Source organism: Phytophthora parasitica (genome assembly GCF_000247585.1).
Source record: "Phytophthora parasitica INRA-310 unplaced genomic scaffold supercont2.38, whole genome shotgun sequence".
NCBI classification, from domain to species: Eukaryota; Oomycota; class Peronosporomycetes; order Peronosporales; family Peronosporaceae; genus Phytophthora; species Phytophthora nicotianae.
In genome coordinates this window covers 154,498-181,795 of record NW_008649024.1, presented here as the reverse complement: position 1 = coordinate 181,795, position 27,298 = coordinate 154,498, and the positions used below count along the sequence as shown (strand labels likewise).

Here is a 27,298-nt window from a genome sequence, read left to right as displayed (position 1 = left end):
GGGGGGGGGGGCGTCATCGATTAGATTCTTAAAATATCGAAACGCAGTAAGTTGTTTACGTCATTCACCGCTTTAATACCTTATCGTTGCGCATAAATACGGTTTCACTCGATGTCTCCATCTCAAGACCAAGCCTTCCACGAGCAAATCACGAGACTCTCCTTGAGGTTTTTCGATTCCACCTCAGCATCACTTTTAGCAGGGGAGCATTATATTCCCGCGCGTTATGCTTGTTATCCGGCATTGTAATTGGTTCTAATGATGAATTTATTTTACTGAAAGATATCATGCCAGCCTCACCTGTACTCGTCAAGATGGTGCAAATCCCAGCTCAAGCTAGAGCTTAAGCGGCTAAGCAGCACCAAGAGGTATTTGAATCAGCTCTTGCACTTGTTGGGCATTGTGAGGTGACTACGGCAACCGTGGAACCACCGACGCAGCAACGATTCAATTAATCCCAGATATTCTAGATTACCTATCGTCTCTCGCAACATATTTTGTTAATCAATCAAGAACCCTCCTTGAGGGTCGTCAATTGCTGCATACTCAGCAAGAAGGGCAAAGTCAAGCTCACACCTCGGCTCTGATCGCTGTTCAAGCTTCTACAGAAGAAGCAGCAACTGGGGATAGCAGGAAGATTTCAAGAAGAATTGGTGGCGACTTACACTGACATACGCGAGCATCGGCAATTCAGCAAAGCCGTGGAGAGAACATCGAACACACTGTTACTGAGAAGTTACTTCGTGCATTACAGGAAGCGAACGGAGAGTCGCAGTTTGCGATCACAGCTCGGAATGATAAAATCCATCGACTCGACAACAAAATCGATGCCAGTTTCAAAGCCCTGGTTAATCAAACTCACCAGCTTATGAAAGAGTTTCTTCGCCAAAACGAAAGCATCGATTCTGACACTCCATTTTTTATCTTTCCAATTCAATAGAATCGTCCATCCATTGATCTAACTCATCAGTACAGTATCTTTCCAATCGATCTGAGGGGCAAACATATTCTCCAGCTGGTTATAATATGATGTAGGCGTGTTGACTGGTGGTGGCTCAGCGGCATCAATCGGTTTAGCGACAAAATTCAGCAATGTAAGTAGTTTGTTTCGGATTCGCTCATTAACTCTGTCTCGCTTATCATAATTGTCTCTGATTTGGGGATTGTGCTAGCGACAAACTAGTAGTACAATAGCGCTAAGGCTCAACTTCGGACTTTTGTAAATTGGATGTAGGCTGTGATACATTTCGAATACGAAGGAGCATTTCATCATCTTCTTGTTGCTGTAGTACCTACTGAAGACCGTTCATCAAGGGCATCGCGCAGAAGCAGCAGAGTAGACTTCGCGAGTGGTAGTAACTCTCTTGGGCCAATCCAGCGAGGGGTCTTATTGGTAAATAGGTAACGTTGAACTGGGTTATTCCGGATATAGATCGTTCAAGCGAATCTTGTACATCATCATAAGAACCTCGAGTTGGCATGCACGCTTTAGATCTACCACACGTTTTAAAATGGATAGAACTTGGATCAGATTCAATTCGTGGCCTGCTAGCGGGATAACTACATATGGCATTTATGTCGGATAGCCTTTTGAGGACGCCCAGCATACCAATCTTCTAGCGCCGGTCATTTCTCGAGGATCCGCCGAATGGGTTTGTTAAGCTCAAGAACCGGCAAGCAGAATAGCTGTTGAGGAACCTTGGGTCTGTAGCTTACAACTTCTTTGAACAGATCTCCTGTGACCTCGACAGTTTGGACTTGGTATATAGTGCGCGTTAGTGGTAATATAATTTTCGACGCATATCTGGATTATGGCAGACAGCACTGTCATTCATCCCACAGGAGTTGCACGTAGCTTCATGAGACATATGGGCCATACACCATTCCCATTTTAAGTTCAGCGCCTCAGTTAACAACGAAACAACATTTGAACCACGATCACTTGTAGCTCCCTAAAAGTCCTTTATTGTTTGTTGGAAATCTTTTAATGTGCGCTTAACCCACATCAAAACTGGTCTAATACGACCATCTCGGTCTCCATAGGTTTGCGAAACTTGCGTGTCGCCAACAACACCAACTTCAACTGCCAATTCGAATCGATAAAATATACACGCAAGCCGAGATATTTTTCTGATGTCATTTTACACTTCACAAGTCCGCCACCATCGTGAAAATAGGGTACAGCGATTCGACAGAAGAGTCGCTGGATTACAAGATTTGAGAAGACAGGATCGCCTTGTGAAAAGAAACAACCTCGACAGTGTAGCAGCAATTGGCCTGACGAGGTCGTGGTGTTTGTGGAGAAATACGTAAAAGCTCATCCCTGTTCTTAAATTGAAGAGCTCCAATCTGAGCTACGCCGCCGTTTTGGTCACGTGAAAATCACATCTGCGGCTTCAATATGCCGTGCTCTACGCTTTGACTTGGACCTTACCAGAAAAAAAACTTACTAAGCGTGCACGTGAGTCAGCTCCTCGTGAACGTCACGAGTACACTAACCGGTTACTACTGTTTTACAGTGGCCCTGAGCAACTTGTCTTCGTGGACGAAACTTCAAAAGACGGGAGGTTTGTTTTTTATAAAACTTTTTTTAAAATAATCTGCTAACCAATTATTTTTTGTGTATTATAAAACCTTTTTCGAAACTATGCGTGGTCGAAGCGAGGTACACCGGATGTAGTCAACTTACCGTCATCTCGTGGCCAACGGATATCGGTACTTGCGGCAATGGACGTGCATGTTTTTTTTTTCTGGGGACACACTTTCGACACTTTTACAAGAAAGCAGTTCCATGAGGTTTTTGCCAAAAAGATTGCCCCTTACTTGAACCGATGGCCGTTGCCTCGGTCCATTGTGGTCCTCGACAACGCCAAGATACATATGTACCAGGAGCTACAAGAGCTCGTACACTCCACGGGAGCTCTACTATTCTTCTTGCCTCCCTACTCACCAGATCTGAATCCCATTGAGGTGGGGTTTTCTTTGCTAAAACGTTGGATCATCAAAACCGCAAGCTTTGCATTCAAGGAGGCTCCGGTTTCGGTTATCAGTGCGGCATTATGGGAATGTACCAAGGTGCACGATCACGTCGGGTATGGACTCTACAAACACTGTGGATATTTAAAAGCCGCTCTAAATTTGCAAAATAAATTGTATTGTTTTGTTTAAACTGACATTTGTTCAAGTCCATCGTCACTGAGTGCATGATCAACGTCTTTCATATCTTGTTCGGGGGCGGAACGATCACGGATGCTGGGCGGAAAGGAGGATAGAGCGGATATAATGGCAGTCCCAGTGCACGCCTACTATCCTCCACTCGCGTACGTACTGTTAGGGTAGCTTCGTTCAGGATAATTTGAATCGGCGCACATTCATCTGGTTACCTGGTTGCTGTAGCAGCTTCTTGCTCGAGTCTGTCGATGTGCTGCAACTGCTGAAACATAGTATTGTCCGGTACCCGCACGTCATCTCCGTCGTGTAATCTGGCTTGTGCTGTAGCTGCATAACGGAGAGTAGCGGGACAGAAGGATACATTGGCTGCTTGGAGTGCTTTTTGGACTCGTGGTAGTACTTGCTGTACGCGGTTTTATGTAGCACGATGGAGCGTAACCGTTGGCGCTCGCTTCGGCTTCTCCACATACACAAAAAGGTCTAGCCCAAAGTCAACGTGTCCACCACGACGCAGCCGAGCATTCCTCCATGCAGTCTGCAACAGAGGCATAAAGCCGTCCTGATCCATCTTCACAAACGCCTTTTGAGGTGCATTCTTCGCAAGTCAGATGTATACATCAAGTCCGTCGTTCCAGGTTAGGCGCTCCTTTGTAGCAAAAGCCGACTTGACTTTAGCTCTTAGAACATCGTAGCCTTCTGAAACCGAGATGTTAAACGACAGCGCAACACCTTTATCGCGGCAGCTTTCGAGCGGTCTTCCTGCCTTCACTGTAAGCTCACAACGCAGTTCACCTGGTAGTGGAATCTCCATGGTTCAAATACTTAAATGGGTGAACGTTTTTATTATGTAGAATAGAGTAACCTATATTAAGCACGTAAAACAAACAAACTGTTGGGAGGTCAGTACACAACCCGGTAGAGGTTTGTAGATAAGAACGTCAGGCACTTACTTTTTATATTATTTGGCGGGGAATTAACCCATATGGGCGATAGTCCCTCTTAGAATAGGCAGTTGAACCATTCCCCTCAATTGACTTGCGTCGTTGCGAGTGCATGCGCACTGCTCAGCAGGCCATCAACCAGATAATGAGAGCTAACGTTGGCGCGGATTCCGCGGCGGGAGACTTCTTGACCGAGTCGATTGATTGAGTTTGATTGGCTTGATTAAAGAAGACCCGCCTATTGAATAGGATAACCCTAGCCGCTTCTTACTCTCAGTTTAAGCTCCCCTATTAGACGGACAAAATGATTGAAACGGACAATACGAACTGCAGTATCCAATAGTAGTATAGAGTCTAGCTCGGCTATAACGCGATAACTTCGTTTTTCTCATTGCCTACTCCCTTTTGTGATTATGTCCCCAAAAAGTGTGCACCACACTATTCTCCCTAATTCACATGTCAATTCGGTGTTAAATTCACCAGTGAATCGCCCCGCCGCCTGCGATTCAGTATGGCTGCCTCATCTTCGAGCACTTCAACTTCCAGTCTCTATGCAAGTTCCAGCGCCGAGCACGATGTGGACATGACGCTACAAGCAGCGATCGAGGCCTCAAAAGATGACGAGGACGACGCGCTGGCGCTTCTCAGTACTGACCATCCACCACGCGAACTCATTGCCTCGTCCAATAGCAGCCCACAGAGCGTCCCACCTCCTAACAGCGCCGCCAGTCGACCAACCACCGCAGCGGGTAGCAAAGCCAAAGCCAATGGATCCAGCAATGTATCGGCTGTATATCGCTGGTACGAGGTGGAAGAGACTTTCAGCGCCAAAAAGCGCGAAGAATCGTCCATTGCCAAGTGCAAGCTATGCCGACAGCAGGGAAAGTTAGAGCGCAAGACATGCGTGAGGTTCAGCAAGAGCGTGACGTCCAATTTATGGCGACATTTAAAGGAAAACCACCCAGATGTATACGAGAAACACAGAGGAGAGAAGAAGAGCGTGCAGATGCATCGAGTCGTGGGCGTCAAGAAGCGCGGAAGGAAAAAGAAAGTGGTAGCACCCACTCCACCCGCTACTGTTGATATGGAACACGACAAGTTACAAAGTTCTGAAGACAACAGCGGACAGTCTACTGTGCGTCCTTTAGCCAAGAAGCCGAAGAGAGACCACAGCACTCTCTCGCACTATCCATTAAGCGTAGTGGACAGCGCCTTGAATCAAGCGGGTCGACAGACCGTTCCAGCTCCTGTTGGCGGGAATTTTAATCCGGAAAAGGTGCGGGAGGCGATGGGGTATCTTTGCCTTTACGAAATGCTCCCGTTCGAGTTGTGTTCAAGCCATGGGTTCCGAAGCCTCATGGTGGAATGTTCTGGAGGTGTCGGGGGCTATATAGACGACTCCAACAGCTTTGCATTGTTCGCCAAAGAGATCGCGTTTGGATACGCCAAGAAGATGGCAGCAGAGGTGAAGGTACGGACGGTGATGCAGATGAAAATGACCGACTTCTCGCATCTGATGCTTTCGGAATGGCGATCGTCAAACTATCTGGGTGGAAATGATACAGCAGTGACGTCGGCAGGTTATGTGACGCCCCGTAGCGACAATGATATGACTTTTTTCGCGCTCTTCGCAGTTGGACTCGATCAGGAATTTAACCCCTTCCGGAGATGTTTACACGTCTTGTCGATTGGAAGTCATCGCTCAGGACAAGGAAATTCTATCGTCGCACAGCTTGCTGGTGATAAGGAGCTGAAGAAGGCGATGGAGCGCGTCGTTCCTTGCAGGTACATGCCTGAAATCCTTGCCGTAGAGCCACCATCCAGCGAGTATCAGCCCTTCTGCGATGATCACAAATTGCGATTTCTGGAGAGCGTCCCAACAGTGCTGCAAAACATCATGATCGCTACCATCAATGGGGTTAATATTTCCGGCTGCTACTGTTTAGGCAGCGAGGTGCTGACGGACTCAACCTCCTCAGGATCTGTGGGTTTCCGAAACCGAAGATTGGACAAGGGCGAGTTTATCGAGAGCTCTACAGCAGCATTAACCACAGACAACTTTTATGGTGTCTCAGCTGAGATCGCGTCTAGTGTTCTCGAGGAGTTGCCCACAAGTCTAACGGGTCACACGTATCGCGATCTCATCAACAAGGTGATGTATTTACTCGCTCACTTCAAGCAGTCTCCGAGATCGCAAGCGGTGTTACGAAGATTAGCACTAGAGCAGTGCAGTATGAGTTCAGATTCCTATGAACGCCTGTTCATTGACCGTCTTCGAAACATGGCGATATCGCTGGGTGAAATCCACTCCGTTCTATCTCTTGTTGAGAGCATGATGCCAGCGTTGAAGCAGTATTTCTCGGTGCACAAAAATAGTGACTCCGATTTCTCCAAGCTGATCCAGCTATCCTGTCTATCTCGGTATGAGTGGTCTCGTGTTCGCTATCTCACGGTGATACTGAAACCCTTCGCTGAAGCTACAACGAAACTCGACAGTGAGCAGTACGTCGTTTCTTCGTTAATTGTTCCGTCGGTATTCACTCTGATTGAGAAGCTACGCAGCCCACACCTCATGAACATCGGGCTCACTGGCGATTCGTCAGGCACTGGGCTTACCAAGAAGAACGATGGTGAGGTGATGGAAGAACTACCGGAAGATATCGAGGCGTTGAGGAATCTGGCATTCGTCAACTTGTCAACTTGTTTTGGGTATCTCTTCTCGTTCCCGGACGCTAGTTGGAGTCCGGAGAAACGGCAAATTTTTAACCTGTTGTGGTGTGCAACGATACTGGATCCCCGCACACGGTCGTTCATCATCAAAGGGTCTCTACCACAACAGGAGTTCTGGGATATTGTCAAGACGGAGGCAGCAAACATTGCAGGCACCAAGGTGAAGGACAAGGAGAACGGCAACGGATCAATCGCTCTCGACGAAGACAGCGGGAATGACGTGGGCAAAAGTGCGGACTTGTGGGACGACCTTCAAGCCAACCTGGCGTCTTGTGCGCAAGAAGAGATGCTGCTGAGCTCGGCCAAATCAGCTCTGGAGATCACCAAGTCCAGTAACTTGCTGGAAGTGGAGGTGTCATTCTTCCAGGAAGAAGGACGCATTGCGCTACGTGCGAACCCGTTAGAGTGGTGGCAAAACATGCCCATGAAGTATCCGTTCCTAGCGCGATTGGCTCGCTACGTGCTGTCCATCCCATGCAACGTCAAGGTGCAGGACAACCCCGTGCTATGCGATGGAGGTCTTGTCAAACGAGGACCTTCACACATGAGTACGACGGACTTGTGCGAACTCCTCACTGCGTCGATGAACCTTCGCACGGAGAAGAACTCGCATTACGAGGCCGCAAGCAAGCAGATGTGGTCAACGGTATGAAGTACTTTACCAGCATTTACTGTCGTCTTCTTGCTGCCATCTTGGCACGCAGACGTTCTTTCTGAGCCAGGAGCAACTGCTTCTTAGCGTCTAACGGATTAGCCGGCTTACTCTTGTTCTCCTGAGTTTGTGTTGACTCTGACAGCGTCGATACTGGAACCTCGCCTTGTGGGTTTGAAGATGTGTCGACAGGGACAGGGGGTGTAGGAGGATGTGGAGGCAAAGGTGGTGGTGATAGCGGAGACTGCAGCTTTACTGGCGGTACAGTGATCTGAGGACTGGGTGCTGTCGATCGAGGAGCTCGGTTGCGCGAGGGTTTTGCTGGCTTTACAGCTTTCCTGAAGGCTTGTTTCGTCTTGGAGCGCGGTCCTTCCTGCCAGACGCCACCGAAGTTCGGCAGCCAGTCTGAGCCACACTCGGTTTTCGCTTGGAGCTCCGAAAAAATGTCTTTCCTCTTTCTATCCTTCGGTTCTGCTTTATTGTTCTCTTTTGTCAGTGATGGAGTCGCCTGCTCTCTTCGGTTGCACTGCTTGTACTCCTCTTCGGTCTGCACCATCCAGGGCGGTACTGCTGCCGTGTGAACATTCCTCATACTTGCACCCCACGTCACCGATCCAATGGAGCTCAGTCCGTCGCCCCGCGCAAGTTCCGTCACTCGGTGTATTCCGAAAGCGTTGTCCACGCCAGATTGTTGCATGTCTGCTTGCTCTTCCTTTACAAGCTGATCTATCGCCCACGGAATCCATTCACTCTTCCGCAGCTTGACAATCCCACCGCCCCACACGCGCTTGCCCTCATGACGACCGAGGGGGTTCTGCAACACTCCCTCTGACGAAGTGAGTGTCTTGCAGCGTCTCGCTCCAGTCGTCAGCGCTAGCTGCGGACCCAAAAGAGCCTCCCGAGTCGCCGCTTCGTCAACATGAGTCTCCTCCACAGCTATCCGTCTCTTACTTTCCACCTCTTCCAGCCTCGAGGCTGCCGACGACAAGAAGGCCTCGACTCGCTGGTTCGCGAATTGGTCCACTGTCTCCGCATCACCTTGCTGCTTTTCCTCGTCTTCTTCGCCGGCTTCTTTCTTCGTCAGAGTCGCCTCAAGCTGCTCCACGCAAGGCACGAGCTGTGAGATCCAGCCCAATGCTCACTCGACGACAGCAGCATACCTCTCGACGTTGCTCCGCGTTCAACCAGAGCTGTGGCCTCGTCTGGCGGTCCGCATCGCAGCGGTGATGGCGGCAGAACGACTCCACCTGCTTGCGATGCGAATCACCGCCAAAATGCGCCGGTGCGTCGGCTGTGGTCAACGAGACATCGCAGAAGACGCAGCGCAACCATTCTGACGCATTCGTCGTGTTGCGAAGCGCCTGGAGCCGGGGCACTTGGTGTCGAAGGAACTGCTGTGCGGCTTTTTGGTGGCTGCGGGAGAAGACATGCTTGCGCCACTTGCCCGTGCTCGAGAGGCGACACACGACGCAGTACGGCGCCTCGACGACACCGTCGTCCGCCATCTCTAACCAGTCGACAACAACACGGTGGTGAGCTTGTCGAGTAATCAACTTGGACGGGGTTTGTGTTGCGATGATGTGGAACGCGACTAGCTTGACAGCATACGTTGGACAGCTGAAACGACTGGAAAAGATGGTGACATTCGCTTCGGTGCTGTCCACATCATGGCTACAGCTGGCGGTTGATCCGCTCTCGTCTTGCTGTGTTGCACTCTCTTGGTGTGAAGGTGCACCATTTGCCTTGAAGTGAGCATCCAAGCAAAAGACCTCCTCCCCGAAATTCTGAAAGGAGAATTACGCCTCTTTCTTGGCGGTGGTTGCATAATGCTGACCGTTAAGGTGTCTGCACTGCAGGCGTTACCTGTCCTTGCAAGACGCATCATCGCAATTCAAGTCTGAACTGGAGCGACTGCTCCACGCGGCTCTATCTGAGCTCGAACATCGCCACCATGTTTTATACGAGCCTGTCGGTTGGTAATACTAGTGCAGCCACCGTCTTAAATGATGAGCTCGTTAACGCCGAGAATATCCAGTGGTTTCGTTCGATCAACGAGTCCTCAACGCCTTGTCGTGGCGCCAAAATGCTTGGTCAAATGAATGCCTTGGCATCAACGTTTTGAAGAGCTGTTGGGCACTCGAGATTGCGATCACGGGTTGGCAGCGCTGATAGCGCCACCATCACACACACACAGTGGCATCCTGGCGAGGCGAGGACGTCATGCTGCATGACGCTTTTAAAAACATAACGTTGCTTGCCTGTCCATTGTCTTTGGCTATGCCCAAGCAGCCAGACAGGGAGTTGGTATCAAAACCACCGGCTGTTTCGCGATGTCAATACAGAAATCGCCTCAATAAGCGCGAGTGGACTCTTTCTTCCAATCCTGAAGGAATATTTATTAACAGAGTCAAATCCCACCCAAATTTCAAGAACGAAAGAGCAATTTTGCAACGAATATACGAAAATAAGGTGGCTACTTGACGTTGGTATCTGAACTCCAATCTCTTATCTCCAGTATGCCTTACTAAACCTCAATCCATCTCGCAGCGACTATGAATATGGCGAAAGCGCCAGAGAGCGGAACTACTGTGCGCAGACGGGCCGTTGCCAAGAAATGGCACAACGTCAAAGCCAGACCTGCCCCGTACGAGGGAGAAGAGCTCAACAACGTCGGCTCGCAGCAGTCCGCGGCCGTCGCTCGCCTGGCCGAGAACTGCTCCCTGTCCGCTCCCATTGTGGGGTCCTCCAATTCCTCGGCGATGGACGCCGCATACGAGCGGCCGGCGTCCACTTCGTCCTACTTCGCCCGTCCGCCGCCTCCTAGTCGCCTGTTGCTCCGCGTTTATTCGGCCGAATGCTTGCGGCACGTGTCCAGCCATGGCACCTACTGCAAGATCTACGTTGGCAGCACCGAGATGGTGCGCGGTAGTGGCGCGTTCGCGCGTCGCTCGCAGAAACTGAAGCCGTCTGCGTCCACGCACAGTCTCGGTGGTCTACTGCACAGCAGTCGCGGCAACACGGCACAGCCCCCGACCACGCCGCTACCTCCTACCTCGTCATCGGAAGGAGACCTCAGCGGTCCCAGCAGTAAGATGCGAGTGCTCAAGACGCAGGTGCAAAAGGGTAAGCGCCCTGATCCCGTCTGGAACGAGAAGTTCGATATCCCCGTGTTAGACCCGAATGAAGACGTGCTGAGCATCCGCGTCAAGTCAGCGAGACTCATGTCGTCCCCCGCTATCGGCGCATGTTCAATCCCGCTTAAATACTTGACGATGCAAGGATCTTCGACCACCGACCGATGGGTCGACCTGAAACTGGGGAAGAAGGATGCAGGTCGGATCAGATTGCAGTTGAGACTGGTAGCTTCCTCCCGTCAGCGGAACCAACAGAACAGTGACACCCACTTGAGTCTCCCTGCAGAGGAAACGCCGGAGCAGATCGCTGCACGGAATAAGACGCTGCGTCGTGACCACAAGTACCACAGATCGGCAAGGCATTTCGATGGACGGCCTGTTACTTCTTCCGTCTTGGGCAGCAGCAGCGGTAGCAACAAGTCCGCAAGCGACAAGGACGATGATCAGAAGCGTGTTCCATCAACGCCCACGACACTGCGGGATAATAGTGCTAGTGCTACTTCGAATGAGTCCATCGACGACTCGGAACCTGCCAGTGATGTGTCTGTCTCTCCTGTGGCCTCTCCACTGCACAAGCGGGCGTCGAAAGAAGACGACTCAAAGTCGACTGCAGTAACCAGGCAACCGCGGGAGTCATTCGACAGCTTTGCTGAGACGCCAGATACATCCATACCATCGCCAGCAGTAGCACCGAGTACGAAGGATTTGGACGCGTCGTACGCACATCGCGGCACGATGAGGAGGTCAGAGCTGGGTAAGTGCAATTGACATGATTCGTATCTATGTAGAGGAGACTAACGTGATGATTGTGACCGCAGAACGCTCGAAGATGAAGATGACCGAGATCTCGCGGACGTCAAGGATATCTAGATCTTCTAGATCGTCTAGGTCATCAAGCTCGCAGGTTCATCTGGAAGATGATGATTTTGATGATCTGGACGAGTATGACAACACTTCTGCAGCGACCAAGCGCTGGACTGGGAACCACACGAAGCTGAGTGTGCTCTCCAGTCTGGACCCTCGCGAAAGCTCTCGCATGGACTTTGACGACGATATTGAGTACGAACGGGACACTCTGGACAAGAGGAAAACATCGGTGCATAACGGATCTTCATCCATTGCCCTGTCGAGCACAGCTAGCAGTACACTCGACCCTCGCGGAAGCTCACGGTTCAGCTTCAGTGACAGTGACAGTGATGGAGAAGTCGAGGAGGATGACGAAGTTAAATCGGAGAAAGTACGTGAACAACAGAGACAACAATGGCAGATGGAGCAGCGGAAGATGCAGCTTGCTCGCATTAAGGAGGTGTCTCAGTCCATGTCGGACGATGATAGTGACGAGGACTCGGAGGATGACGACGAATGCGATGAGGAGCTGGAGCAGGAGCGGGCGTCAACTCGGATCCAGTTCACTCCGGCGCTTGCGAATCTTTTGGGTCGTGAGAGCATGAACGTATTATTTGAAGACGAAGATGAAGAAGAAGAAGAAGAGAGTCCCGAGCCTTACAAGATGAGCGAGGAGTTTGTACCCATTCTCGAAGCATCCTCTCCGATGTCTGTCGATTCTGTGGACTGTGCACTGCGCCGGTCGAGTTTTGATTGAGAATTCCCCCTCCTCAACCTTATTTACTAGCACAACTCCGAACCTGACGCTGCAGTGCGTCATCCAGCTACGTTGTCGATGTCCGGTGCGTCAATTTTGATGTATGTGTGTCGCTTGGCGGACGGTGGTGAGCTTGAGAGGCAAGTGCTCCTCGCCACCTTATTATTTCGTAGATAGTATCTAACAGCCACCCCCAGCCAAAGCGAGCAGCTCGAGCGCGAACGCGAGCAAAAATGCCAGTCGTAGTGCGGTCCGAATAATATTATGATGACCTTTCAACATGTTGTAGCCATTTCGTTGTTCACCAGTCGCGCCGCTTCAAGAGCACAGTTCAGATGCATTTGTCATTGCTTAGTGAGGATGGAAGATCAGGCAGCAACATGCATTCAGGCGAGATTCCGAGGCTTTCGATGGAGGAAGCTGCAGCGTAGACGTGTTGTAAGATACTTTTGATCAACTTACTTGGGTAGTGTTATGTTTAATTAATGCACGCACTGGATCCCTGTCTGGATAGAGAGCCGTAACGAAGCTTCAGGCGCTGCAAAGAGGCCGCTTCACACGGCGTGAGTTTGCTGAACTGCGAGATTTTTCAAGAGAGCAGGTGTCAAGATGATGTGTCTGTAATTTGTCATGGGTTGTATGGACTAACTGCTATGCTCGGATCTTGTAGGAGGGCTTCCAGCAAGCAACAAAGCGGCGGCAGATTCGTATCTGGCGCAACGAACAAGAATTGTATTTCTTACAGCATACCAATGCAGCGGACCTAGAACGAGTGCGTGCTTTTCAGCAGCAACACTCTGCCCGAGTAATTCAACGATCTTGGCGTGCGGTGAACAATTCGCCTGCCTACTCGAAAGCAGTCAAGAAAGAGGTTCTCGCTCCAAGCGATCGTATCTACACGTTCGACCCATTTGGATTGGCACCTGCTGGTACCAAAGCTCCGACGGATCGCTTTGGTCAATGGAGTCGCCATAGTGAGAATTCCGAATCCTCACAGGTTTCTTCTTCACTGTTTCTAAACGACAAAGAACTCCGTGTATCTGCTTCGGTTCGAAAGCTCCCGACTGCAATTGCCGATGGAGAAGCATTCGCGTCGAGGCGGAAGGCCATCCAGGAACGGTATGTTCGACGCGATATTGATAATTATTTCTGCTGTTCTCATTCGCGTTGTGAACAGGATCAAACGAAAGGCAGCACAGGAGAAAGCGAAGATTGGCCCACCAACAAAAGCAAGAGGTCCAACTCCAATAGTGAACCGAAGGCGAGAACTGTACGATCAAGTGGTAGCGATGAAGTATGCCACAGCACAACGAGTATTGCAGTACGAACGTGGATCTCGGGCGTCGCGAGAAGATCGCGAATTGTTTTCTGCTCAGCTAGTAAGAAGCTGTGAAAACCGAATAAAGCACCTTCAAGCCGAGTCGTTAGACCAAATGATGCCTTCACAGGTGGATAACCAGTCAGTCCACGATCAAGCGGAGGTGATGGAGAAGTGGAATACAGCAAGACGCATTTGTGCTTGGAATCATCATCGTCGAGCTGTATGCTCCGTACTGGACAAGCGCGATTGGTGGCAAACTCAACTCGCCGGCGACGAACGGGATATTCGACAGGTAGTGGTTGCGAAAAGCCCGTGGGAGGACGAGAACAAGATCTGGCAATGGCCTCGCAGTGAAAATAACAACCAAAGGAATCACGATCGTCCTTCTTCGACTGCTATATGGCCTTCGATGGAGATTCATCGCTTCTTAGTTGGAGACAAGAACGTAGAGGAATCGCACAATCAGCCACTTGATCCTGTTGATGACGACGAAGCATCGGAATGGTGGCGAGCACATTGTACACAGTCACATTTGGCTATCAACGGAGCATTGATGATAGAGAAGCCATACAGTGCTGAATTCAGCAACAACGTCACCAGCGAAGGCGATGTTTTCCCAGTTTGTACGTCCGAAATAGTGGCCAATCGTGACTTGTACAAGCTCCAGCAACGAGCTAAGCGTGCTGCGCGAACCAAGAGTCTTGAACAGGACGTCGAGCAGCGAATCAAGAGTTTGGTCACTCGAGTAGAGCGGCAAGTTCATGAAATGGAAGTCCAAGTCGAAGCCAACACGCAGTTGGCACTTGAGATCGAGCAACGGAAGGTAGAGCGTCGAGCGAGAATTACACGTGAACAGCAATCTGCGATGACGATTCAGCGCTATGCTCGTGGGATGCAAGGGCGAAAACATGCACGTGAGATGCGTGCCGAGTTTTTCGTAATGGTTCGTGGGCGTGCCATCCGTCGTGGCAGGTGTGAGGAGTGTGGTGATCAGCGAGCTGTATTGGAATGTCAGCAGTGCGAGGAGAGCGTACACTTCTGTCCAATATGCTGGGTGCACGTGCACTCAACGCGAAGGCGCAAGACCCACGTGGCGATCCCAATGACAACCGTCGTAGCCCCAATAATCATGAAAGAAGCTGGAAGTACGAAAGTTCCGACCTTGAAAGAGCCGGCGGTTGACTCAACCAAGACGAATGTCGTTAATGTAGAAAAGACCTCTAGTCCAAAACTGAGAGCACTTCCATCCCCACGAAAGGAAACCACAATTCGAACAGCCGAGCCTGCTGCTGTCCAATCGAAGAAGCGAACCATAATACACTCTTCCAAGCAGGACCATATTCAAAACACAGTACCATCGAGAGTAACCAGCTCACCGAAAAACACGACACCTGAACTATCCGAGGCGTGTGAACTGGCACGTCGTGTGAGAGCAGAAGTGCAGGAGACACCTACGACGGCAGAAACAGTCGAAATCGATCCTGCACAGGGCATTCCACAAGAATCTGCTAGTATCCGGTTAATTGACGACAATTTGGGAACGAATGAAGTTGACTTCTCAACTATCGAGGGCGATGGTGCTGTGATGAATGCAGTTGTTGTTGAAAATGATCTGGAGGAGCTGAAAGAAGCTGTTGAAGCACCAGTACAATCCGTTACGACAGTAATAAGTGAACAAACCCCAGACGTTGAGTCGGTGAGTTCATTACCCCCGTCGGCCTCCGTGCCAGAGAGCACTTCCAACGACCACGACCTACAATCCGGTGCTTCAACGCCAGCCAAAACCGACACAGCAGCCACCACGAAATCACTCGAACACGATGCAGAATCCAAACCAGAGCTGAGTGCTAAAACTGTTGAGCTTGGAAACACAGCCAATGATGCTGTGACATCAAAAGAAGAGAGTAGGGACACAGATAACCCCGCTGGCTCCGCGATTGCAGGAGGTGCAGAAATACCTATAGGCTCCGCTGAAGGTACCAATGAGCTACCAACAGTAACTGGGGCGGCCGAGCAAGACCCTGAGCGCAGATTAACTGAAGAGACATCACAGCACAGTTGAAGAACGTTGTTGCGAAGCCCAAACTCGCAGGAAACCTGCAAAGCCGCAAATACTACCACAGGATTGTGCTGGGTTGACATGGTAAAATCTCGTAACTAGGGTCAGTAGATGGCTGAACCGGTCACCTGCTAAATATCTACGTTAGCCATCGATCACCCTTGCCGCGTTCACTCCCTCAGCACTACTATTGCGTCTAACAGTTCATTCACGACCTTCTAAGCGCAACCCTTCTTCCGACGCTAACGTAGAGCGATTAAGCAGAAGCCTCCTTCTCCTTAGCGGCCTTGGCTGCCTTCTCCGCGTCTTTCTCAGCTAACACTTTCTTGAAGCGGTTCACTTGCGAGGAAAAGGCCTGGTTACACTTCTCCGTGAAGGGCATGCGCATGTCATAGGCATCCTCTCCGTCGGCATAGTAACCCTTCTCAATGTCGTACACCCTGCAGCAGCAGCAAGAGTTAATATTCTTTTCTACAAGACTTCCAATTCAGTCCCGTCACAGCAGCACGTACTGGTACTTGAGCGTCTTGCGGTACAAGTGGATGGCCGCCACATTGCCCTCACGAACGTGGAGTGACACATATTCGGCTCCAAAGCTCTCCACCATGGCACGCTCTGCATGGCAGCAGCACAATAACACGTGAGCAAATTCATGTATTTAAAGCAGTAGCAAGAGCAAAGCGACGTACGGGCAGCCAGCATGAGCTTGGTGGCGAGACCGCACTTGCGATGCGTGCGAAGTACCGCTAGAGACGTGATGTGGCCATGAGGCACGGATGCCTCCTCCTCCCTAAAGCACAACACCGCATAGAAATCTTTCAATCTCTTCAACACTAATATAGCACCTGAAGTCAGAGTCTTTACATCTTGGCCAGTACGTAGCCGACGATTTTGCCGCCGCGTTCCTCGGCAACGTAGAGAAGCTGAGGCCACGTCATGATGTGGTAGTAGTAGTACTTCATCTGGTAGTTTTCCGGCAGGCACCAGAGGTTGGAGTTCTGCACCTGCAGCAGGTCATCCGCCTACAGTAAAAGCCAGGTAGACACAGGATCAGTTAAGGCATCGATTGAGCAGCCCACAGGGTGAGCTACAGCACGTCAAGTTGGAGATCCATAGACCAACATGTGCTAGGTGCACCACTGCTGTCTACATCTCCCAACACATAGCACAGCACACGTACGGTAGCGTTCCGGATCGACACCATGTTGCCCCTAGCGATTCTTGGTCAATCAGATCGAGCTTTGGATTGTGGATGGCTGAGGGTGTGCATTTTCAGTGCGGAATTCCCGCTAAGTGCGATTTCTCGCCAGCCTCCCCGCTTGCTACAAACTTCAAGTTTAAACATGCACTCTGCCAATTCCGCACTGGGCGTCGTTGCGCGCGCTGGTAGGGCGGCGCTTTAGTTTTCAATTTCCCCTGTACTCCTCAAGTCCAAGCAAGTCGCTGTCCAAGACCTCCCAGTCAGCGCCAAGCTCCAGGCTCCCAGCTCCCCCCTTCGCTGACGCTACATAAGGACACAGAGCAGCATGAGCGAGGCAGCGGGTGACGCTTTGAAGCTGCGGCTCAAGCTCAAGCTGCCGCGCTCCATGTCCGTGTCCTCTGTGGCTGAGGAGGCGCACAAGAAGCTGCTGATTGGCGCGCGGGGCGGCGCCGCCGTCAAGGAGCTGTTGAGCACGGCGCCCAATATTGAGGTGGCCATCCGGGACTTCCAGGCTGCCCACGGCGTCGCGGAGGCGCACGCGCAGCTATTCGTGCGCAAGAAAGAGAGCAGCAGGCAGGAAAAGCCCACCACCTTCTCTCCGGTGATGCAGCTGCTGGATCAGCTGCAAGTTCCGCGCACCAGTATGTACCAATCGCTCCTGGAGCAGATGAAGAAGGAGATGTTGCTGCGTATTGCAGACTTGCCGCAGAGCGAGCTGCCACGAGTGCTAGAGCAGACCTTCCCTTACATTGAGTTTCGAGAGCTGCGAGCGATCCCAATAGCTGTATTGGCCAGACAAGAAGACACACCGGAGATGTATCTTCATGAATTGACGGAGAACCGACGGATTCTCGCCGAGCTTCCTGTGCATGTGAGGAGAAAGATCTTGCAGGTTGACAGAAGAGAGCTTCAGCTACTCGTAGAGGAGTGTACGCGCGAGTATGTGACTGAGCAGTTGGAGTGGTATCTCAACCATCCGACGTCGGGATCCGCGACGACCCACCGCTCATTGTCGAGAAGGAACAGCAACAGTAGCATGCGCGCTAATAGCCAGAATAGGAAGCGCAGCTTGGATGAATCAGCAGGTGGTAGTTTGTGGAACGTCTCCAGTCATGTTCCGTCTTCGGCCGATGCTGCTGGATCGTCGTCATCAGTTTCTGGGTTTAGCGGAGAGCGCCGCCCGTCGTACGCTCCAGACGAACGCCGACGTGATAACCCGGCACTTATGAAGCTTGTGGAGATGCTGGGTGACTCAGAGTCACTCTATTTATCGACATTGGAGATCTGGCGTAGTTACGTGGTGGCTGCGAACATTCCTGGTAGTGCCACGAGCAATCACCCAAAAGAATATGTGGACTACGTGGCACTTCTTGGAGCTATGCGCAGTGATCTAGCCAATCTTCAGCGTGACAAAACAACGCCGCTACTGCGAACCGATCCACTTCACAAGTTCATTTGGTTTTTGGATCGTGCATTGAAGAACCAGACACTAGAGAGCGCTCAACTTCACGAACTGTTAGGATTTATTGGACGACTTCGTACATCTGACTTGCCTCCCAACAAGAAGTTTCGAAAGAAAGGTGGAGTTGAGGAAGAAGAGGAGAGCTTTGAAGTCGTATTAGGGCCACCGCCAGTGGATGAGCTTCTTGCCGTGCTCGACAAGATCGCAAAAATCGATGCACGCTTGATTTTCGCTGAGCCAGTGCCGGATGATGTGCCAAAGTATCGTGAGATTATTAAGGACCCCATGGACCTGTCAACGATGCGGAGGAAAGCCAAACGGGGCAAGTACAAAACACTGGACGCTTTTGTTGCGGATTTTAACCTGATGATCCGCAACTGTATGACTTTCAACCCGGACACGACTATTTTCTATAAGGAAGGAAAGCGTATTGGCAAGCGAGGAAACGAGCTTATCGAGCGAAATGCTACAGCTTTGCGTGGTGAGCCTCAGCGAATCCGCACTAAGAAACGTCGCAAGACTGGAAGCGGCCCCACCAGCGAGGCTCTTAGCATGCTCACAAGTACCGGTGTTGTGACGATCAAGGACTTTGGCGATGTTGATCAATCTGGGATGATTCCGGAAGGCATGTGCGATGAACTGTTGGCGGATGTGGCACTCGTGTTGTCGGATCCGCTTGTAAAGCAGCTTATCTGTGATGCTCTTATGAAGAACCTAGTGGTATGCTGGCAAAGAAAAGAGCTTCCAACGGACAACCTGATTTGTCGTGCGCTTGTGCAACTTCTTCAGATTGGTAACCCATCCAGTGTGCGCCGCATGATTCGGAAGCAGGACTTTGTGCTGCGTGCGCCACAAGTAGTAACCATGCGTGTCGTGCTGCCGCTATTACTGCGCACGATGGTGGGTTTCCGTGTGTATTACGCATTTCCCGCAGGATTGCAGCGTGAATTAAAGACAAAAGCGAAGGAAGACGTTTTGAGTACTATGCTCTGGGAGAACGTGCTGCGAGCAAGCTCAGCTATTCGTGCGATGGCCAAGTCGTTTGCTGTACAATGTCTGGTGGATCACCAGGTTGACGCTGGATCACAACTGCTGCACCATTTGCTTTTGGCTGAAGAAGAAACGCTTCTACGCGACCGTGTTTTGCTCCATGCAGTGGCTGAAGTCGTGCTGGAACAGATGAAAGTGGCCGCCGCAAGCACTAGCAGCAATAACGGTAGCGATGGTGGGTCAAATTCTGCTGAGAACGGTGAGGTGACGATGACGCTGAGCGAGCAGTTGCAAGCTCTACCAGTATGGACGCAGGTTTTCGACGGCTTTTTTGTGGATGTTCTCGGAAAGCGTATTCAGGCAGCCAAGGAGTCGACTGGGTCTGTCGTGCATTTTGCTGATGGTATGGTTGAGTCAGTTGAGGAGGAGCAAGACACTGCTGCCTCAGGCGAAACGTCATCGAAAAAACGCAAACGACAACACGTGGTTAAGAGTTTCCCAACTCCAGTGTTCCACGAGAAAACGGTCTTGCTGATGTCGTCACTACTTGCTTTGATAGAAAAGGGGGGTTCTGCAGCCGGAGGTGACGTGATGATCGCTTCCTACCTCAAGAAAACGTTGGGCGTCTTACGCACCAACTGCTCGTCGTTGGAAGACTTTGAAGCTCTTTGGAATAGCCCCGTGTTTTCAGGGTGTCGGCAACTCTACGAACCGATGTTGTTAAAGTGCTCTACCATGCAAAAAGATTTGTTCGCCGTCTTATCATCGGATGTCAAGGCCGAAGCGGTTAGTGGGCAAAAGAGAAAGATCGATTCGGCGACTATCGATGCCGAGACGCAAGGTGACAACTCAGGTGTGAACTTAGACGCTACTACCGCAGATGAAACGATAACGGATGTGGTTATGAAGTCGGAAGGTGCAGGCTATGACGGCGCGGACGAGGATTCCAATGTCTCTGGTGCCGATGCAAAACCTGCAGCTGATGTTGAGGCAAACGGGGTTGTCGAGGCTGGTGCTGCTGTCCCGGTCACAGATACCAAGGTTGAAGAAGATACTAGCAAAAAAGAGAGAGCTACAGTACTAGCAGAAGCTGATAGCAAGAACGCAAACACTGACACGGCGAGCGACAATTTAGCTGTAAAAGGGGATGCTTCTGCTGTCAATAGCACGGAGGAGGAAAGGAATGATGTCGCTGTCAAGGCTGACAGTGTGGAGACTGATGCCGAATCTGTGGCTACTGTTGTTGAGAACAACGGAGACAACATCAATGTGAACATGGAAGATGCCGAGGAAGAAACGAAGTCCCCTGGGGCGAAAGATAACACTAGCGGCGCTGATGTAGACTCACCGGATGATAGTTCTTCTGACGTTCTCCCTGCGTCAACAACAACAGCTGAGACCAGCAGCGAATCCACACACCAACACGAAGAAGCAACCACCAACTCAGCCGGGGATGCTGTGGATACTGGCGACAAACAGAAAGAAGTCGCCGCTGAGGCTGTGCCAGAATCAGCAGCGGAGGATAAAAATGATGGGGAAGAGGGAGCACAAGCAGTTGTAGAAGAAGAAAAGGAGGCAGTCGAGACGTAATAAGCGTACTGGGCACAATAGTAAGCTTCCGTTTTGTTCATCATCCCACCCAATAGGCAGGGTATAAGCCCCACAACTGGTATCTGGAGTCTTTTATCGCAGCGCATGTAACAGCAGCCTTGCGTGGATATCCCTTCAAAGTCCCAACTCGTAAATAGAAGGCTGTACACGTATCCGTGTATTTTTTTTCATGCCTGGGGTGGTAGACTCAGCTAGTACAAATTGCAATCATCGAGACGTCATCTGACAGCTTGGAACCGACATTTTCATGATGCTACCTACATGAACAGACAGACGAATAATTCTTTGGTGACGGACAACAAAAACTACGTAGATGACCACGAAACGAATCAAAGTAAATGAGATACATTATCACCAACTTACAAACAAACTAATGTCGACATAAGCGTCATTCTCGCCGTCAAATTGTACGCGTCGACTATGCGTTTCTTGTTGCCTACAAGCTATACATCTTGATCTTCAGGAAAATGGCGGAGACGAAGAAACCCAGAGCGGACATGACACCACCCAGGAACACCGGCAACTTGTATCCGAGCGAGGTGTTGACGATGGCAGCACCAATTGCGTAGTTAAGGAGCTGGCCGAAGCAGTTGGCCGAGTTCAAAGCCCCCACGTACATACCGATCTCCACATCCTCGCCCATCACGTGGATGATGACAGGCACGATGCAGGAGAACCAAATCGAGGAAGTCATGCCCGTGATGGCAACAACGAAGACGTCGAAGCTCTTGTTGTCGACCCAAGCCATGATGAGAAGGAACATCTGAGGGATGGTCGAGAGCGTGAGCACCCACTTGAGACCGAACTTACTCACTAGGAACGGGATGCACCACGAGTAGACGTATCCGACGATGTTGTACAGAAGGTCAGCAGTTCCGCCAGCGAGACTGACACCGTCATTGTAGGCGGTTTGCTCCGCCGAGCAGGGATCACAGCTATCGGCGTTGGCGGCCGAACCACCGTATACCTCAAGGCCGAAGAACTGCCCCTTGTTGCCGTTGTAGGCCGTGTAGCCGTACTGCACGAAGAAGAAGCCGATACCGTACACCACCAGAACAGCGGGCAGGGTCTTGATACCGAGGTACACCGAGTAGAAGGCGCCCTTGACCTGGACCCAGGCCGACGACTTGTCCACCTTGTTGGGGTCGAGCGGGGTTTCGTGCGCACAGACACAGGCCACGACCACACAGACGATCATAATGACAGACAGTGTGCCCATGAACCAGTGCATGGTCTTGTAAGCAGCACCGAAGATGTCGATGTACACAGCAATGACAATAGATCCAAGCGTCGACCAAGCCTGACCGAGAGCAGCACCGGTCGTCTGGCGGTCACCGGCAAAGTCGGCAACCAGAAGCATGGCCGGGGTCTGGACGACGTTGACAGTGATATCCATCCAGGCGTAGAAGATGATAGTGAACACGGACGTCCACTTGCGGTCCATGTCGCCATCAGTGCCGTCGCCGTGGTCACCAAGAGCGTCACCAATTTCACGGGTGTAGCCCATAGCAATCCAGCAAATCACACTGAGAACACCAGCGACGATGAGGTACGGACGGCGACGGCCAAGACGAGACGTCGTGCGGTCACTGAAGACACCGATGCTTGGGCCAACGATGACTCCGACAATAGGGCCAATGAACTGGGTCAGCTGGACTGCAGAGTTTGATAGCATCGTCGACAGGTACGGGCCCAGAGCTGCCCACTGCGCCGACCAGGCCATCTGAATAGCCATACGCGGCATCGACACAGCGAGCAGCAACCAGATCGACGGGTGCGGCAACGGTTCCTCGTTGCCAGTGCCGGTCACGGAGCCAGGTTTCGGTGATGCATGGAGCTCGTAGCCAGGGGTGCCTGCTTCAATGTCCTTCATGGTGTTGTCGTCGTCGCGAGCTCAGACGATCAGGAGAAGTGGTTGTTTGCTTCGGAAAGCAAATTGAAGAATGAACAGTGCGGGTCAGTGCCCTCAGACGCGTCGGCGGTGTTGTAGGACGACACGAGACTCGCAAAAGGTGTGCATAAAGCTCAGAATGAGCAAGAGGAGAGACAGAGGTGACCTTTATCCCTTCCTAATAAAATGATGCTGTTTGGTCCCAAACGTGTAGATTTATGTGCAACGTCGAATAGGTGCTCGGCAGATGGTGTGTGCGGTGCATGTGGGTGAATGTGTCGACGATTTAGGGGGTTCATATCGGTGGTTAATGCAAAATTGCGCTCCATGTTGCCGGCTCGGTGTTTGCTGCCAATTCGACCTGCTCTTGACCTCAACATCGTTTCTCCATCTTGGGAGTTAGATCTTCTTCAGTTTTGCAGGGAAGAGCTGAGCAGGGCTCGCATTTCTGAACCAGCTGGCGAATGCTGCTTGGATTTTATCGACAAAGCTCAGTTTCTCCAGTTCAACCACGTTGGGCAGCTCAATTTTGCCAGCTGTGCCTCAAAATAGGGCTCATCGTTTTGCAGCCCAAAACTAACGCGATTCTAACGCGGCAATCAGATTTGAGTGGAGGCGATTCAATACTTCAACTTGAACTTTTTGGTCTCGCAAGCAAAGGCGATCGGCGATGCCTTCAGTGAACTTCGCTGCGAACGCCCGGTTCTAATACCAAGTGTACGTGCGTCGGGTGTTCAGAACGTGCCTCCTAGGGAACACTCAACCTGATTAAGGATGACAGTGCCGCCGGAACCGCTGTGCGACGAACGCACGCACGCTGCAGCGCTGTCGAAAGCCCTTCATCCTTACGCGGAAGGCTCGTGTTGAACAGTGCTGGGAGCATCACAGGAGGAAAGATTCAAGTGCACTGCTGGATTTGACATTTCCAAGGTCTCGCTTTCGAAGCATGCCTCACGCTGCAGGAATTGTAAAGAGATGAAGGGCAGTGATTCTTTTGCATTCAGTACTCTGCTGGCAGTGCCAACCTGGCACCAAAGCAGGGCCAGCAATCACCACAATTTGTGACCCACAAGGTCGTATTGAAGGCGGGTTGGGATGATCTGCTCTGTCTTCGCTGATTTCCTGCAGACCAAGACCATCCCAGCTGTACTGTATCGCTCCAATATTATCGAACAGGTCTCACTCACGGAAACGTTAACCCCCCCCCCCCCTGAACCCACTCAACTCGTGGTCATCGAACATTACGAATACAAACACAAGTACATGTATGCAAGACAGCATTGCTCCGCTGGCAATTGTACGAACGACTTGTCCGGGACGAGCCGTAAGTTGTTGCAGTTCGAAATGATCACCTGTCTCTTTTGTGTACTCGTCCCGCCATCACTCAACAGTTTTAATTTCTTTCAGCGTCACTTTATGAGTTTTTAGAATTATATGTATGCTCTTCAGCATTGTTTCCCGGATTCGCCTTGGAGTGCTGCATGTATTTATAGTGAGCTATACGATACTTTATGGATAGTATCAAACGAAATGAAGCGGATTAACGAGTTTCCTTAGAAGTTGCTCCACAGACAATGGTGTATAAAGCGTGCATTAACGCCAGCTTCAACGACGCGGTACTCTCCGTACACGCAGACCGCGTCGGCATTCTGTGTTACTTCGAAGTATACAGCACAGCTTTTTCATGTAATCCACTTTTTTTTTTAAAAAAAAAAAAGAAACTACACGTTAAGTAAAGTCCAAGTACTTATACAGACAGTACCAGTTAGCAGTTATTCATACTCATAAAATAACGTTACGTATTCAGCACATAAAAATAACAATATTATCAAATAATATTTTGAACAAGATGTTTAAGAGATCTTTAGCGCGATCTTTTTAACGCTGGTGCCTAAAGCTCAACTGATCAAGACAAGCCCATTCTTGACGTGGATGTCTCTGTACTAGACAGAATCGTATTCGGACGAGCGTCTAGCTATAGACTCATGTGCCCTGATCAGGTAGAAGTGCATTAGTACGCTGCTTGCTAGACGGTCTTTCCACTCGAATGATACTCGGAAACGCCGATGGGAGAGGACTAAATACCGAGATCACCACTAAGAAACCAGCTAGAACTAAAGCACCAAGCTCCATAGAAATCAGTGTTACGCCCGCAAAAAAAAACAAAAAAAAACTCGGAGTTCGATTAGGCTCAGCTTTCTACATGTAGTACAGTGATTCCAGCTTCTATTTTCTTAACACGTTTGCCAAATAGGTATTATCTAGAAACTAACGACCTCCGACGACCTTGCTGACTTGCGTCTCAACCCATCCGTCCTGCTCAATGTGGTGTAGAGCAGAGGTCAACAACTATAGCTACATAAAATGTTCGTCAGGATTTCCAAGCGGAAATCTACAGAAGGAAGGACTGAAGCAAGAAACAGCCAAAAATGATACTACGAAGTACTGATCGTCTTTTTCTCAGCCAACAGGCATCGCCTTGGTACGTATGGTCACCAAGGCCTATTAGGCTCTTACAGGCCTCCTTTATTATAGTCGTTTCGGTCATTTACCAGAGAGTTAACTTTTAAATGAGCAGCGTATTCATTAATAAAAAAATCAGTTCTCAAAGAGGTATTTTGAGGTCGATGCACAGATACTCTGGGAAGAGAAACGCATTGTCGGCACTGCAAATGTACGGTGCATCGTAAAAATACAGCATGTTGAAATACGAACGTGTGTGAAGTTCACACTGTGAACTTGTCCATAGGATAGGGCTTAGAGTTATGTACCATGAAATAATCGAAAACCAACAGTTTATGAAACTTGAAACCTCCTTAATCCGACTAAGGAGCAACTACAAAATGAGAGTATGTCTTCTTCTTCTTCTTCTTCAACTTGTATGTATAAATAGTGCTACAATAAACTCTGCCGCTGTAAAAAAAAAAATGCACCGGCAAGTTATGGTGGTAGGTCACTAAGAAATGAATGACCGCAGAATAGATATCGCTTATTGTATTACTTTCCGGACGAGCCGTTACAAGCCTACCGCACATGTACGCTTGCATTTATGAGGAGCTTGAGCCAGGCTCTGCCTGCCTAGAGATTATCCTTTGGATGCAATTTTTTTCTGAAGCAATCTCTCTACCATGGTTGCGACCGAGTTCGATCTTTAAAAATGTACTACAAGCACTGGAATGCAAAGTTGGGACCACCAGTCGGATTTAGAATACATTGGCTTGCGAATAGTATAGAGGTAACCTACCTGGCGGTTTCGGACACAAAGCCATGAGCCTATGATCCTGTTTTCCTTGGCTATTCTCCTTTTCTATAGACCATGGCACATCCGTCGATGCGCTCTCGCTTGTGCGAACAAGAAGTTCTAGTTCTAGCAGCCAGAATAGTGTCCATCCTCGAAGAACTCTATGCGGACTTATCCCACTCACTTGTCAACCGAAAGATATTGCGTTCGGTAATCGAATGTGAGTGGAGGCTTTTGGGGGTATAAGTTCAACTTGAAGCGACTTGATTGTTTAACAGTCGACGAAATGTGCAGGCTGCACTGCAGCCCCATCAGTGCAGCAGATATATACCTACAAGCACGATACCGTACATGTATATGTGTACTGTATTGAATAGAGGTTGTGTGTGAGTTGCATCTTTCTTGAGGCCGCGGATCACTGAATTGCTGAGCAGGTGCAAGCGACCTGAAACACCGAAAACTTGTCTCGCTGGCAAAACACTACTACGTGTTGTAATAGACGTAGTCTAGATCTGTAGCTATCTGCGCACCGGCAACGAGGTCAGTAGCATTGTTGCCACTATGTGGCATATAATTACTTGCGCCGCGTAAATCCGATTTTGTAGTGCAGTGCGTCGACAATTGAAACGATGAAAAGTTTGAGCGAAGCAATGAAGAGCAAAGCCTTTTACAAAAGGTGCGTAATGCACATACCTTAGTGAGAAGCTGCAGGGAGGTTACACGTATCGTCAGGGCGATGGTGGCGACGACGTAATGGTAATCCCAAATTCCTCGGTTGTGCTTGTTGCGTCTACGGCTCTTCATGATCCAAAAATCTGGTTTATTCGTGTTTGTTTAAGCATCACATCATCGGTAATACTCTATTTGCCATTGCGTTGCTTTTGATGAGTCCCACCGCTGCGGCCGCCATCATAGAGCTGTGCTCTAGAAGGCTCTTTGTAAGAGCACATGCCGGCGCGGGTCGCGCCGCGCGGCGGTGCCGCATCGCGGTCGGATACAGCTTCAAGCCCAAACTTCAACCAAACTGCAACGTCTAATGCGTATGCGGCCTCCACTCAACAATGTTTGCAATTTCGACAACAAACCGTCTGTCAAGCTCAGTCCCACTCTCAATTAATCTCTTCGCCTTCTTGTGATCTGGGTGTGGAAGTCTCAATTCTTACAAGATCAATTACCATAAATCAGTAATATGAACTGAGATACTTGTAAAAATGCCTAGTAGTATTACAATCACATACTACTACTACTGCGTAGTATAATTGCTACCACAACTTTCTAAAGCGATCATATT

The 27,298-nt window shown here is 50.1% G+C and overlaps 10 protein-coding genes across 11 annotated transcripts in view; 3 read left to right on the top strand and 7 right to left on the bottom strand.

The window, feature by feature from the left end:
* Positions 1–121, bottom strand: part of PPTG_23435 (hypothetical protein) — a gene marked incomplete at both ends in the record, with an annotated part of 998 nt that extends 877 nt beyond the window's left edge. The window contains one exon of the mRNA XM_008910597.1: positions 80–121. Coding sequence (XP_008908845.1) covers positions 80–121 — 42 coding nt within the window. The remainder of the gene's footprint in view (positions 1–79) is intronic.
* Positions 122–3,345: 3,224 nt separating this feature from the next.
* Positions 3,346–3,639, bottom strand: PPTG_13169 (hypothetical protein; the record flags this gene model as incomplete). The annotated part of the gene is made up of 1 exon (XM_008910596.1): positions 3,346–3,639. The coding sequence occupies one exon, from the start codon at positions 3,637–3,639 to the stop codon at positions 3,346–3,348; it is 294 nt and encodes a 97-aa protein (XP_008908844.1).
* A 136-nt stretch (positions 3,640–3,775) lies between these two features.
* On the bottom strand, positions 3,776–3,982 carry PPTG_13168 (hypothetical protein; the record flags this gene model as incomplete). The annotated part of the gene is made up of 1 exon (XM_008910595.1): positions 3,776–3,982. The coding sequence occupies one exon, from the start codon at positions 3,980–3,982 to the stop codon at positions 3,776–3,778; it is 207 nt and encodes a 68-aa protein (XP_008908843.1).
* Positions 3,983–5,885: 1,903 nt separating this feature from the next.
* Positions 5,886–9,040, bottom strand: PPTG_23434 (hypothetical protein). Its single transcript, XM_008910594.1, has 2 exons — positions 8,655–9,040; positions 5,886–8,590 (listed from the first exon to the last, which is right to left on the bottom strand). The coding sequence occupies exons 1-2, from the start codon at positions 8,997–8,999 to the stop codon at positions 7,511–7,513; spliced, it is 1,425 nt and encodes a 474-aa protein (XP_008908842.1). The 5' UTR covers positions 9,000–9,040; the 3' UTR covers positions 5,886–7,510.
* Positions 9,041–10,052: 1,012 nt separating this feature from the next.
* PPTG_13165 (hypothetical protein) lies at positions 10,053–12,691 on the top strand (the record flags this gene model as incomplete). The annotated part of the gene is made up of 2 exons (XM_008910593.1): positions 10,053–11,382; positions 11,447–12,691. 2 exons carry the CDS (start codon positions 10,053–10,055, stop codon positions 12,229–12,231), a joined length of 2,115 nt encoding a protein of 704 aa, XP_008908841.1. The 3' UTR covers positions 12,232–12,691.
* Positions 12,692–13,783: 1,092 nt separating this feature from the next.
* Positions 13,784–14,671, bottom strand: PPTG_23433 (hypothetical protein). The gene has a single exon (XM_008910592.1). The coding sequence runs from the start codon at positions 14,460–14,462 to the stop codon at positions 14,079–14,081; it is 384 nt and encodes a 127-aa protein (XP_008908840.1). The 5' UTR covers positions 14,463–14,671; the 3' UTR covers positions 13,784–14,078.
* Positions 14,672–15,456: 785 nt separating this feature from the next.
* On the bottom strand, positions 15,457–16,934 carry PPTG_13163. Of its 2 annotated transcripts, XM_008910590.1 has the most exons (5): positions 16,792–16,934; positions 16,476–16,633; positions 16,301–16,401; positions 16,124–16,226; positions 15,457–16,051 (listed from the first exon to the last, which is right to left on the bottom strand). In XM_008910590.1, exons 1-5 carry the CDS (start codon positions 16,813–16,815, stop codon positions 15,868–15,870), a joined length of 570 nt encoding a protein of 189 aa, XP_008908838.1. In that variant the 5' UTR covers positions 16,816–16,934; the 3' UTR covers positions 15,457–15,867. The 2 variants fall into 2 exon arrangements, with proteins under 2 accessions (XP_008908838.1, XP_008908839.1); XM_008910591.1 differs by having other exon boundaries at positions 16,476–16,934.
* Positions 16,935–16,957: 23 nt separating this feature from the next.
* On the top strand, positions 16,958–21,210 carry PPTG_13162 (hypothetical protein). The gene has a single exon (XM_008910589.1). It carries the CDS (start codon positions 17,138–17,140, stop codon positions 20,852–20,854), a length of 3,717 nt encoding a protein of 1,238 aa, XP_008908837.1. The 5' UTR covers positions 16,958–17,137; the 3' UTR covers positions 20,855–21,210.
* Positions 21,211–21,311: 101 nt separating this feature from the next.
* PPTG_13161 (hypothetical protein) lies at positions 21,312–22,748 on the bottom strand (the record flags this gene model as incomplete). The annotated part of the gene is made up of 1 exon (XM_008910588.1): positions 21,312–22,748. The coding sequence occupies one exon, from the start codon at positions 22,746–22,748 to the stop codon at positions 21,312–21,314; it is 1,437 nt and encodes a 478-aa protein (XP_008908836.1).
* Positions 22,749–26,891: 4,143 nt separating this feature from the next.
* PPTG_23432 (hypothetical protein) lies at positions 26,892–27,044 on the top strand (the record flags this gene model as incomplete). The annotated part of the gene is made up of 1 exon (XM_008910587.1): positions 26,892–27,044. One exon carries the CDS (start codon positions 26,892–26,894, stop codon positions 27,042–27,044), a length of 153 nt encoding a protein of 50 aa, XP_008908835.1.
* Positions 27,045–27,298: the final 254 nt, after the last annotated feature.

Bases quoted from the DNA above. Each gene is read 5' to 3' on its own strand.
- PPTG_23434 (XM_008910594.1), bottom strand. From the start codon at position 8,999: ATGGCGGACGACGGTGTCGTCGAGGCGCCGTACTGCGTCGTGTGTCGC. The intron at 8,591-8,654 runs GTATGCTGCTGT...TGCGTGGAGCAG, and splicing joins ACGCGGAGCAACGTCGAGAG to CTTGAGGCGACTCTGACGAA.
- PPTG_23433 (XM_008910592.1), bottom strand. From the start codon at position 14,462: ATGTTTTCGCCCTTGCATCCCACGAGCATAGCGCTGAATCGTCATCGC.
- PPTG_13163 (XM_008910590.1), bottom strand. From the start codon at position 16,815: ATGGTGTCGATCCGGAACGCTACC. The intron at 16,634-16,791 runs GTACGTGTGCTG...CTTTTACTGTAG, and splicing joins TGTCGATCCGGAACGCTACC to GCGGATGACCTGCTGCAGGT. The intron at 16,227-16,300 runs GTACGTCGCTTT...GCTGCCATGCAG, and splicing joins CAAGCTCATGCTGGCTGCCC to AGCGTGCCATGGTGGAGAGC.
- PPTG_13162 (XM_008910589.1), top strand. From the start codon at position 17,138: ATGAGCGAGGCAGCGGGTGACGCTTTGAAGCTGCGGCTCAAGCTCAAG.